The following is a 12,339-nucleotide window of genomic DNA, read 5'->3' on the forward strand; positions in this document are numbered from 1 at the left end:
ATGTTTTAAAATAATTTAATTTAATGTGATCCATATATTCCAGCTCTCAATAACACAATGACATCTACTGCAAACAATCACCAATGAAAAGAATATGGAAGCTGCCATATTTATTTCCTTCTAAACAATACCAGTTGCCTGGGAGCCCTGCTGATCTATTTGGCTGCAGTGGTGTCTGAATCATGCTGCATGCCTGTTCAGAGTCTATGTTCAAAAGTATTAAGGTGCTCATATATCAGACGATGTATGGGCAGATCGACCAAGATACAGATTTCTCTCTGATCGAATATGATCAGAGAGAGATCTGTTGCCTGCCCATACACCACAGGTTAATTTCCGATCAATCTCATGCTGAAATCGATCTGGAAAGGACCTTGTGAAGCCGCATCTGCTGCCTCGACGCTGCCCCCCCCCCCCCATGGATGTGTGTGTGATGTCACATACGCACACACGTAAATGCCGGCAACCGTGTGGGGCACGTGTATGAATGGAGGAAGGATCCCGGAGCCACCAGCGGATGCGGACAGGTAATGTATAGTGCACGGGGGAAGGGGGGGTGCATATTGACCATTAGGGGGGACAGCGTTTAGACGCTCGTCCCGATATCGATCGCTGTTCCTGCCGCGCACCGGACAAACCACGATGGCCTGACATCTTGCAGCACATTTGACCGACTAATGAGACCAATGACCCGAAATTGGTCACATCGATGATCGGGCATGCACTTGCCGATACCGATTTTCATCCAACTAAATTATAATAATCAAATCGGATGGTCTATCAGCCGCCAAGACGCCTCATGTATGCCCACCGTTAGACGCAGAGGATCAGCAGGATGGCCATGTAACTGGTATTTCTTAAAAGAAAATAATTTTGGCAGCTTTCATATGCCTCTCGCTTCAGGTGTCCTTTGAAGGGAGCTAGTTGTGCACCTGGAAATAAAAAAATTCAAAATGAACCTCCCCATATGGAAGATACGTAATGGAGTGTGCCATTGGAAGGACGGGGGTTGGGGTAAGCATCATTACTTACCTACAGGGTTGCTCCTGTGGTCTCTCTGCCACATGGGATCCGCCATCTTCTCCATGGAGAGAACGCAGCTCCCACCTTTTTAAACTGCTAGAGAAGTTGTACGGGTGCCAAAAGGCATGCTGGGAGATGTAGTCTGTGGATGCGAGTAAACAGATATTCTCACACCCATGGACTGCATCTCCCGGCATGCATTATGGCGCAAGAACGCAACATTTCTGGGAAGTTTATTCATCAGCTGCTGTCTCTCCCTGCAGAACATACAATCATTAACCCTCTGCACTCAAGACAATCACAGCAAGCTGGAATACCAGCAGCAATAAACGCAGCTAGGTTGAAAATTCTATTCAGTTTCAGAAAGAGGACATTAGCTTAAAAAATAGATTGCATGCAAAACCATTCTCTACTAGACCCTTCCACCAGGTTTAAAGTTACCTCTTGTGGAAAGGGTCCCTATTCTAACTATACAAGTCAGCAATTAAGCAAAGATTGTATGCTCATTAACCTAATGGTGGCCATACATGGTAAAATTTTTCATTTTTTTCGATTAGATAATTTAGTTTGATTATTCCGTTAGATCGAATCTAAAGATTTTTCCAGCATGTCTGATCTAATTCTTCTCGAAAAAACAGGATAATCGTTCGAATTTCTTGATAAAAAAAAAAAATATTTTCAACTTTCATTCGATTCGATCATTTAGATCGAATAAACGGGATAATGGAACGTTTTTATTGAACCATGTATGGCCACCATAAGATTCGAGAATATTGGGAGCAACAACACCGTGAAGTCCAAAGAACACACCAGACAGGTCAGGAATAAAGTTATTGAGAAATTTAAAGCAGGTTTAAGCTACGTACACACATGCGACAACGATCGTTCGTTGTCAACGACGAACGAACTTTTAATTGATGAAAGAACGACCTAAGTAAAGTTAGTTTTAAAAGGTGTGTAACGATCAGATCGTTAGAACGAACGTTACATCACGTAAAAGCAACTATTGCGCCTGCGCATAAAAATGAAAAGTTCCATGGAGAAATAGTGAAATGCGCATGTCAAGTCTAGTACAAACGACAGTTACCAATGATGTACTACTTTTGCAAACGATCGTCGTTGGAAAAAATCCGCCAAGCTAGAGCGTTCGTTTTTAACGATCTAGCTTGTCCGTCGTTAGACTTAATAGTCGTTGGCTGCCTTTTTTTAAATGATCGTCGTTTGAAACGATCGGGGAACGATTGTTTCAAACGACTATAGACGCAAGTGTGTACGCACCTTTAGGCTGCAAAAAGATTTCCAAACCCTTGAACATCCCACGGAGCACTGTTCAAGCGATCAATCAGAAATGGAAGGAGTATGGCACAACTGTAAACCTACCAAGGCAAGGCCATCCACCTAAACTCACAGGCCGAACAAGGAGAGCGCTGATCAGAAATGCAGTCAAGAGGCCCATGGTGACTCTGGACGAGCTGCAGAGATCTACAGCTCAGGTGGAGGAATCTGTCCATAGGACAACTATTAGTTGTGCACTGCATAAAGTTGGCCTTTGGGGAAGAGTGGCAAGAAGAAAGCCATTGTTAAAGCGGTATTGTCACCATAAAAATCAAATTTCAACAGCAACTGGTCTAAGTGTATTAAGTGATAAAGATGCTAATCCTGCATTCAAAACTTGCAAAACTTTTTCTGCTGTTATGGTTTGGAGTTATCACATACTTTAGGAGCACTGGCCCTAGTGCCAAACAGTTGAATGCTTGGAGTTATTTTTATCTATAATATATTCCTCCTCTTCCATTTATTTCCCTGCTTAGCTGCTTATCAGAAACACCCTCTGATCACTTGTGTTTACAAGCAAGGCTGAGGTGACAGCGATTGGATGTGTAAAAAAAAAAAAAGACAGTGCAGTTCCTAGTATACACATCAGTGAGTGTGTCTGAAGACTCTGGGAGGAGGGCAGCTAATTAATACACAATGAGCAAGAGAAGGGAGGGGGCGGGGGGGGGGGGACAAGATTCAGGGAGGATATGATGTCAGCATTAGCTTGGCAAGATGGCCACTGTCTAGAATAATATTTCCTGCTTTTCCTTTATAAAATTCACAGGAATCATTATGTGGATAACACAATACATCTGTTATGTAAGTAGTATTTATCTACTTATATATGTGTTTTTTATTTCTGGGTTAGCATGGGTGTCGTTTGTTCTTTAACAGAGAAGCATAAGAAGTCCCGTTTGCAGTTTGCCACAAGCCATGTAGGGGACACAGCAAACGTGGAAGAAGGTGCTCTGGTCAGATGAGACCAAAATGGAACTTTCTGGCCAAAATGCAAAACGCTATGTGTGGTGGAAAACTAACACTACACATCACTCTGAACACACCATCCCCACTGTCAAATATGGTGGTGGCAGCATCATGCTCGGGGGGTGCTTCTCTTCAGCAGGGACAGGGAAGCTGGTCAGAGTTGATGGGAAGATGAATGGAGCCAAATACAGGGAAATCTTGGAAGAAAACCTCTTGGAGTCTGCAAAAGACTTGAGACTGGGGCGGAGGTTCACCTTCCAGCAGGACAACGACCCTAAACATAAATAGAATGGCTTAAAACAAAACATATCCATGTGTTAAAATGGTCCAGCCAAAGTCCAGATCTAAATCCAATCGAGAATCTGTGGCAAGATCTGAAAACTGCTGTTCACAAACGATGTCCATCTAATCTGACTGAGCTGGAGCTGTTTTGCAAAGAAGAATGGGCAAGGATTTCAGTCTCTAGATGTGCAAAGTTGGTAGAGACATACCCTAAAAGACTGGCAACTGTAATTGCAGCAAAAGGTGGTTCTACAAAATATTGACTCAGTGGGCTGAATAATTACGCACACCCCACTTTGCAGTTGTTGTTTTTTTTTAAATGTTTGGAATCATGTATGATTTTCGTTCCACTTCTCACGTGTACACCACTTTGTATTGGTCTTTCACGTGGAATTCCAATAAAATTGATTCAGGTTTGTGGCAGTAATATGACAAAATGAATACTTTTGCAAACCACTGTATTTATTGGTTTAAGTCAGGGCTGTCCCACTACAGTCCTAAAGGATCGAGATCCTCACAATTGTTGGCACAGCTCAAATTGATTAAAGGGACTGAATCAGGAAAGGTTCATGAAGCAGAACACATTTTTCCCTTTTTCAATCCATCTTATACACTGGCATGGCTATGGCCTTGGGAACTGGAATTGGGCAGCCCTGGTGTAAGTTGGGCAGTTTGTTGCTCCATGGAGATCTTGCCTGATTTATGTGCACGCAAGTGTTCCATATAATGCTAGAAACCTCACAGACCTCAGCGTAAATCTCAGGTTCATGAGCATGACATTTTTGCTCTCTTGCTGACTGGTATAGGTAGAGTATGGACCCTTTCCACAAGAGGAAACCTCAGCGCTGGTCAAAGGGTCTAGTACAGAATGCTGTTGCATGCAATCTATTTAGGAAGCTAATGCCCTCTATGTACAACTGTATACAATATGCAACTCAGCTGGGATTAACACTTTTACAGCCAGGGCAGTGGCGCCCTGGAGGACAGTGGAACTGGATCAGATAGACTTGTAGGGGCTGGAAAAAGTCCCAAGTTAAGTAAAATTTAACTTTTTTTTTCAGTTTGGAAATCCTTTAAGTGGAGCTCTGCTGTAAATTCCAAAATGAAAAAGAGCCAGAATGACACTTCCTATGACTATTCTCCATCCTTCTTTTACCTAATGCAGCAATGGCTGATTTCTTCAATATGCAACAGGGAAACATTGTGGAATGCAACATACTGTGGCTCCGCTTTAAAGGATATCACAGGCGACTTGATTTGCACAAAAGCTCCCATAAGTCACGCCGGGTCTGCCAAGTCACGCACTACTGCATTCTATGTTATGTAGTGTGCATGCCCAGAGTGCTCCCGGCCACGGGACTATGATGAAGGACGCATGCCGCCGGGCCAGTGCTAGCTCTGTAGTGGGTGACTTGGCCAACCTGCCGCGACTTACAAGAGCTTTTTCAAGGGATCAGAGGGGGACTGGTGGGACGGTGGGCATGCTGATTGCTGCCCATACTTGCCTGCTCCCAGGATTTGTGCAAATCAAGTTGCCTTGGGTGTCCTTTAATTGAGGAGATCTATGTGCCAAGTTCAGGACAGAAATATGGCTTTACCCCTCTATGAACTCTCTCATGGTGGATAAGTGCTGATTTCAGAGTAAAACTTTTCCCACACTGTAAACATGAATGTGGCTTCTCTCCTGTATGAAGTTTTTGATGGTTAAGAAGAGATGATTTCTGGGAAAAACATTTCCCACATATGGAGCATGAATAAGGCTTCACCCCAGTGTGAGTTCTCTGATGCACAATGAGTTGGCCTCTCCGAATAAAACATTTCCCACACTCTGAACAGGAATACGGCTTCTCCCCTGTATGAATCCTTTGATGCGAAAGGAGCACCCACTTCCGGGTAAAGCATTTCCCACACTCAGAACATGGAAATGGCTTCATGCCTGTATGAGTCCTTTGATGTGAGATAAGACAATCTTTGCGGGCAAAACATTTCCCACACTCAGAACATGAATAGGGCTTCTCCACATCGAGAACTGTCGGGTTTGAGATTATTTTTGCCTTGTTAGTAAAATAGTCATCGGTTTCAGAGTACAGAAATCTGTGAGCTGTTTGGTGGGCGACAGGAAGGAAGTAGTCAGGAAAACTCCCTCCGTGTGTAGAGAAGTCAGATAATAGATCTAAACTGAGGGCTGCTGGCTGGAGACTTGGTGTAATGGAGTTTCCTTTTGACGATGGAGATGCGATGTGATCATCTTCTATTTCACCATCTGAAGAGATAATAGGATGTCTCTCTGGGCTAATTCTGTGGTGTTGTCCATCTGGAGAATACAAATGATACTGGAATTAAAAACTACAAAATAGCATATTGTTTAAAGAAGTTACCTGAAAAATTCACATCGCTGGTCAGACAGGTTTATAGAACATTCCCAGCATAGTCCAAGCTAATATCTGAGGAGACCAGTTACCTACCAATGTTTTGGGGACTTAGGAGGAGCCGAAGGAAACCCACACAAGCCAGGAAAACATCTAGACTTCATACAGATAGTGTGCATGGGTGGGTTTCAAAGCTGGGATTTTAGGTGAGAATGGTAACTTCTTAGCCATAGTACTGCATAAGTCTTAAGGGGCCCATACACCTAACGATTTTCTCGCCGATATACAGCAGATTTGATCGAATCTGATGTGAAATCGTTGCGCAAACGCAAACAAATGATTTCCTTGCAAAATCAATAGTTCCCGTTGATTCCCGTCGAGCCGTCGGTGCGGAAGATTTTGCTTGATCGCCGGCGGGTCAGGAGTGCGTCGATAGCGGCTTTCGAATGCCCGACGACCAACGCAATACAGCGGCAATACATTACCTGCTCCGGCCGGCGTGAGTCCCCGCTGTCACCGCTGCTCCTTCTCCGCTGGGTTCTGGCTGGCTTCACTTCCTGTCCCGTCAGGAAGTTTAAACAGTAGAGCACCCTCTACTGTTTAAACTTCCCCGGACAGATAGAAGTGAAGCCAGCCGGTCCAGAACCCGGAACCCAGCGGAGAAGAAGACAGCGGGGACTCGCGCCAGCCGGAGCAGGTAATGTTTGCGGGGTGGGGAGGCAGCGGCAGCACCACCACAGATTGTGATCGGTTTCATGCTGAAATCGATTCACAATCTGTTTGCAGTAAAGGCAGCCATACGATCCCTCTCTGATCAGATTCGATCAGAGAGGGATCTATCTGTTGGTTGAATCTGATGGCAAATCGACCAGTGTGTGGCCACCTTAAATCTAATTAGTCACACTTTGAAGCAGACCTGAACTCTTACATAGCAAACAATGCAAAGGCGTTATTCCACAGGTAGTTGCTGAAAAAATTCAATGCTCTGTGTTTATTTAGACAGATGAAAGTGCCTAATTAGTTCTTATCAGTAGCTGTGAATAGACTGCAGGAGCTCTGCCAAGGCTGTCTTCTCAAGCAGTAAATACAAGGGGGCCCATACACTGGTCGATTTCAGCCTTCGATCGACCGATCAGATCAATCGATTGCATGGAAATCGATTGCCAATCGATTGGCCAATCGATCTATTTGTGGACGATTTCGATCGATTGATCTATCTGACAGGATGGAAGATCTAGGCCGATGGCCCATAGAGTTGCATTGGATCTAATGGTGCAGTAATGCCTTTAGATCAATTTTTAATAGATTTCCAATAGATTTCATCCTGAAATCTATTGGAAATCTGTTCCAAGTATGTGGCACACATCAGATAGATTCCTGTCAGATTCGACCTGAAAGTCATCTAACAGAAATCTATCTGATTATGGAATCTGCTGCAAATCTATCAATGTATGGCCACCTTTAGAGAGAGAACCTGAACTCTTGAACAGGACAGAAGGAAAACATACAAAAATGCACCCTGTATGTATTTAGAGAGTTAAACCTGTTCAATTCCCCCTCATGTGTCTAATCACAAGTTGTAATCTGATCTCTCCCCTGTGCCACATTACTGCCACAGCAGAGATTGCAGATAAGCTCATGTGAAAGCACTGGCTGTTAACAATATGTCTCCATGAATCAGGAAGTAGAAACACTGCAGATTTATTGCAGGGTTTGTATCAGCTGTAACAAAAAAAAAAGTTTTGTTTTTGTTTAAAGGTTATTATGCTGTTGTGTATCTTTTAGAGCAGAGAGGACTTCTGGTACAGGTCCGCCTTAACACTTTCAGTGTTCAGTGGAAAGTGAATCCAAGTTAAAACAGTATTTTTTAGGATTTCCATAAATTGAAATGAAGAATTGTTTTCCAATAAAGGCTATTATGCTGTGACTCAAAGAACTTCCGAAGTAAACTAAAAAAAATCTATTTTTTACTCACCCGGGGCTTCTTCCAGCCCCGAGCAGCAGTGTCAGTCCCTCGCCGCAACTCTGGTGGTCCACGGTGTCCCCACTAGCCGCCCGCAATGATGGCAACCCGCCATCCCTGAGACTGCAGCTCGAGGCTGGCAGAAGCACCAGGTGAGTAAAACAGATTTTTTTTTAGTTGGCCTTGGAAGTCCTTTAATCTTTTAAAGAGAACCTGTAACAAAAAAAAATTCCCCTGGGGGGTACTCACCTCAGGAGGGGGAAGCCTCAGGGTCCCAATGAGGCTTCCCCCATCCCTGTAGCTGCAGGCAGTCCAACGCTGGCTCCCCCGGAGTGTCCCGGAATCCTGGCTCGACAAGCCTGACAAGCGCTGATTTATTTACCTTTCCTGGCTCCAGCAGGTGGCACTGTTGTGGCACAGAGATAGGTGAAAATAGCTGATCTCTGTCGGGTCCGCTTTACTGCGCAGGCGCAGGAGAATTGCTCCTGCACAGTAGAGCGACTCGACAGCGATCGGCTATTTATGCCTATCTCCGAGCGAAGAGCCGATACTGTGCTGGAGCCGGGAAGGTACATTTTTACATCCCCGCTGTTCGAGAAGCTTTATCGCCTCCACCGTGGGACCGAGGAGAACAGGGGAAACCGCAATAGGATCCGGAGGCTTCCCCCACCCGAGGTAAGTACCCCCCAGGGGAGGTTTTTTTCGTTACAGGTTTTCTTTAAAGCAGAAAGGAAATTCTGAGCCCCACTTTAGAGGACATCAGTCATGAATAATATTAATAAAATAAAGTGGATAATGTAAACAGAAATAAAAGGCTATAAAGAAAAGTGTTATTAGAGTTCTAAAAATACAAATGCTTTTAATCCAATATCATTAGAAAATCAATGTATGGTAGCAATGATGTCTGACGGGAGTGTTGGCAGAACCAAGTGAAAGGGGATAATGATGTAACTAATTCCCCCCCCCCCCCCCCCCCATAATTGTACAGCTGCCTACCTTTATTATATGGTCCAAAATTTCAAGCGGTAGGAGCACCAATGAAGTGAGAGGTGTGCCTTGACCCCTGCCCCAGTACCTCTTGGGCCAGACTGTAATCAAAGATGCAACCGGGTCGGCACCACCAAAGTAGTATATAGCTCTTTTATTGTTCCATGAAAGCAGTGACAGACGCTGTTTCGGGCTGTGTAGCCCTACACAGCCCGAAACAGCGTCTGTCACTGCTTTCATGGAACAATAAAAGAGCTATATACTACTTTGGTGGTTCCGACCCGGTTGCATCTTTGATTACCTTTATTATTTGGTACATTCCTGTATGTGGTGCTATCGCTGATTGGCGGTTATATTTTCTAACTGCCCAATGTACATGACAAAAATCTCTACCTACTGTAATGTACACAATCACATTACTGTATGAATGCCCTGTCTGTTTATGCTTTCAATAAAGTTGAAGTTTTGTTTGAAGAAAAAAACCAAAAGCTAACACCACAATACTTTATAGCTTTTTATGTATTTATTTATTTATTTTCCATTATCCACTTGATGTTCTTTAAGCAGACTACATATATATGTATACTATGTGATTCCAGACCACTATCATAAAAACTGAAAAAAATGACAATGCATTTGTACATATACAGGCACATATGTCTCAGAGTAAAAAGTAAAATAGTATCTCCTACAGTATGTAGCTGTCCCTTATGGTGGGTATTATAAATCTGACACCTCTGAGCCTCTCACTGATAGGTTTTGGACTAGTCCATCTCCTCATGGGGGATTCTCAGGATTTGCCTTATTTTCAGAAACACTCACTGGATAGCAGTGGAATGCAAAGAAAACCCTGAAAGGAAACACTAAAAATGTACTAGACCTGTCAAGGCTTTCAGATTAATAATTGTGGCTGTGAGAGACGGTGATGTAAGACAGAAAGTAATTTACAGAGTATTTTACTCTGGAACATATGTAAATCCTATATGTATATCTAAACCTGTATTTCAAATTGTATAATTGTTTGCGGTAGTGGTCCTTTCCTAATTGGCATCATGCTGTGTCTACAAGGCAGAATAGGAACCTGTGGTCTTTCTTGCTCACCTGTGTTTATCTCTGGTATAAGCTCCTCCTGTTTCATCTTTACTTGTCCTGGTAACAGAACATCACTAAGAGTCCCTCTGGGTTCTGTGAATAAAAACAAGTTATATCCCCTATACTGTGATATATGAGATTCAACAAAGAGTGCGTGTAGGGTCACTGGTCTCATCATTTGGCTGGTACCACACAATGCAATGATGTAAGAGGATAGCCGGATTCTAAAGCCTGGTACATACATCAAATTTTCTGTTCAAAATCTGTTGGCCCTCATACTACACAGAGGTGGTAAAACTGGTCAGTAATTGTGCAATCAAATTGGATGTGTACCAGGCTTTAATCCAGACTGTCAGTCTCGGACTCCCCCACTCCTCATCACATACCGCCTCCTCAATATTTTAACAGGGGCTAATGGCTCTCCCACTGGGAAAAAGGTGTCTCCTCAGTACTTCAGATCGAAACTAACAGCTCTTAACAACCCCATTGAGTATATACTGTCTCCCCCTTATTTCTAAATGGGACTCAAACGACCCTGACTTTTCCAGTTGATGCCTCCAAATTCCTCCACTGCACACATATTATTTTCCAATTAGTTTTACAGTAATTGGTTGTCATAGTTCCTGACTTCTTTGTCACGCACAAACATCACAAACGTCTTCCCATTATTTTTATTAAGAGATGGTCTTGGTATGCTCTCCCCATTACTTCTAATAGGGGCTGATGTCTCCTGACTCCCCCACTGGGTACATACTGTCTCTCCATTACTTCTAATAGTGGCTGATGTCTCCTGACTCCCCCACTGGCCACATACTGTCTCCCCATTACTTCTAATAGGGGCTGATGTCTCCTGACTCCCCCACTGGGCACATACTGTCTCCCCAGTACTTCTAATAGGGACTGATGTCTCCTGACTCCCCCACTGGGCACATACTGTCTCCCCATTACTTCTAATAGGGGCTGATGTCTCCTGACTCCCCCACTGGGCACATACTGTCTCCCCATAACTTTTAATAGGGGCTGATGGCTCCTGACTCCCCCACTGGCCACATACTGTCTCCTCGTTACTTCTAGTAGGGGCGGATGTATCCTGACTCCCCACTGGGCACATACTGTCTCCCCATTACTTCTAATAGGGGCTGATGTCTCCTGACTCCCCCACTGGGGGCACATACTGTCTCCCCATTACTTCTAATAGAGGCTGATGGCTCCGGACTCCCCCACTGGCCACATACTGTCTCCCCATTACTTCTAATAGGGGCTGATGTCTCCTGACTCCTCCACTGGGCACATACTGTCTCCCCATTACTTCTAATAGGGGCTGATGGCTCCTGACTCCCACACTGGCCACATACTGTCTCCCCATTACTTCTAATAGGGGCTGATGTCTCCTGACTCCCCCAATGGGCACATACTGTCTCCTATTACTTCTTATAGGGGCTGATGTCTCCTGACTCCCCCATTGGGCACATACTGTCTCCCCATTACTTCTAATAGGGGCTGATGGCTCCTGACTCCTCCACTGGCCACATACTGTCTCCCCATTACTTCTAATAGGGGCTGATGGCTCATGACTCCCCCACTGGGCACATACTGTTTCCCCATTACTTCTAATAGGGGCTGATGGCTCCTGACTCCCCCACTGGCCACATACTGTCTCCCCATTACTTCTAATAGGGGCTGATGGCTCATGACTCCCCCACTGGGCACATACTGTCTCCCCATAACTTCTAATAGGGGCTGATGTCTCCTGACTCCCCCACTGGGCACATACTATCTCCCCATTACTTCTAATAGGGGCTGATGTCTCCTGACTCCCCCACTGGGCACATACTGTCTCCCCATTACTTCTAATAGGAGCTGATGTCTCCTGACTCCCCCACTGGCCACATACTGTCTCCCCATAACTTCTAATAGGGGCTGATGTCTCCTGACTCCTCCACTGGGCACATACTGTCTCCCCATTACTTCTAATAGGGGCTGATGGCTCCTGACTCCCACACTGGCCACATACTGTCTCCCCATTACTTCTAATAGGAGATGATGTCTCCTGACTCCCCCACTGGCCACATACTGTCTCTCCATTACTTCTAATAGGGGCTGATGCCTCCTGACTCCCCCACTGGCCACATACTGTCTCCCCATTAATTCTAATAGGAGCTGATGTTTCCTGAATCCCCCACTGGGCACATACTGTTTCCCCATTACTTCTAATAGGGGCTGATGGCTCCTGACTCCCCCACTGGCCACATACTGTCTCCCCATTACTTCTAATAGAGGCTGAGGTCTCCTGACTCCCCCACTGGGCACATACTGTCTCTC

The 12,339-nt window shown here is 44.7% G+C and overlaps 1 protein-coding gene across 2 annotated transcripts in view; it reads right to left on the bottom strand.

The window, feature by feature from the left end:
• LOC137534268 (oocyte zinc finger protein XlCOF8.4-like) overlaps positions 1-12,339 on the bottom strand; it is a 37,579-nt gene continuing 25,240 nt past the window's right edge. For both annotated transcript variants that reach the window (XM_068255676.1, XM_068255677.1), the window contains exons 7-8: positions 10,027-10,110; positions 1-5,920 (exon numbers count right to left, since the gene is read on the bottom strand). In XM_068255676.1, coding sequence (XP_068111777.1) covers positions 5,169-5,920; positions 10,027-10,110 — 836 coding nt within the window. In that variant the 3' untranslated portion in view covers positions 1-5,168. The remainder of the gene's footprint in view (positions 5,921-10,026; positions 10,111-12,339) is intronic.

The sequence above is a fragment of the Hyperolius riggenbachi genome, chromosome 10 (assembly GCF_040937935.1).
Source record: "Hyperolius riggenbachi isolate aHypRig1 chromosome 10, aHypRig1.pri, whole genome shotgun sequence".
Classification (NCBI taxonomy): Eukaryota; Metazoa; Chordata; class Amphibia; order Anura; family Hyperoliidae; genus Hyperolius; species Hyperolius riggenbachi.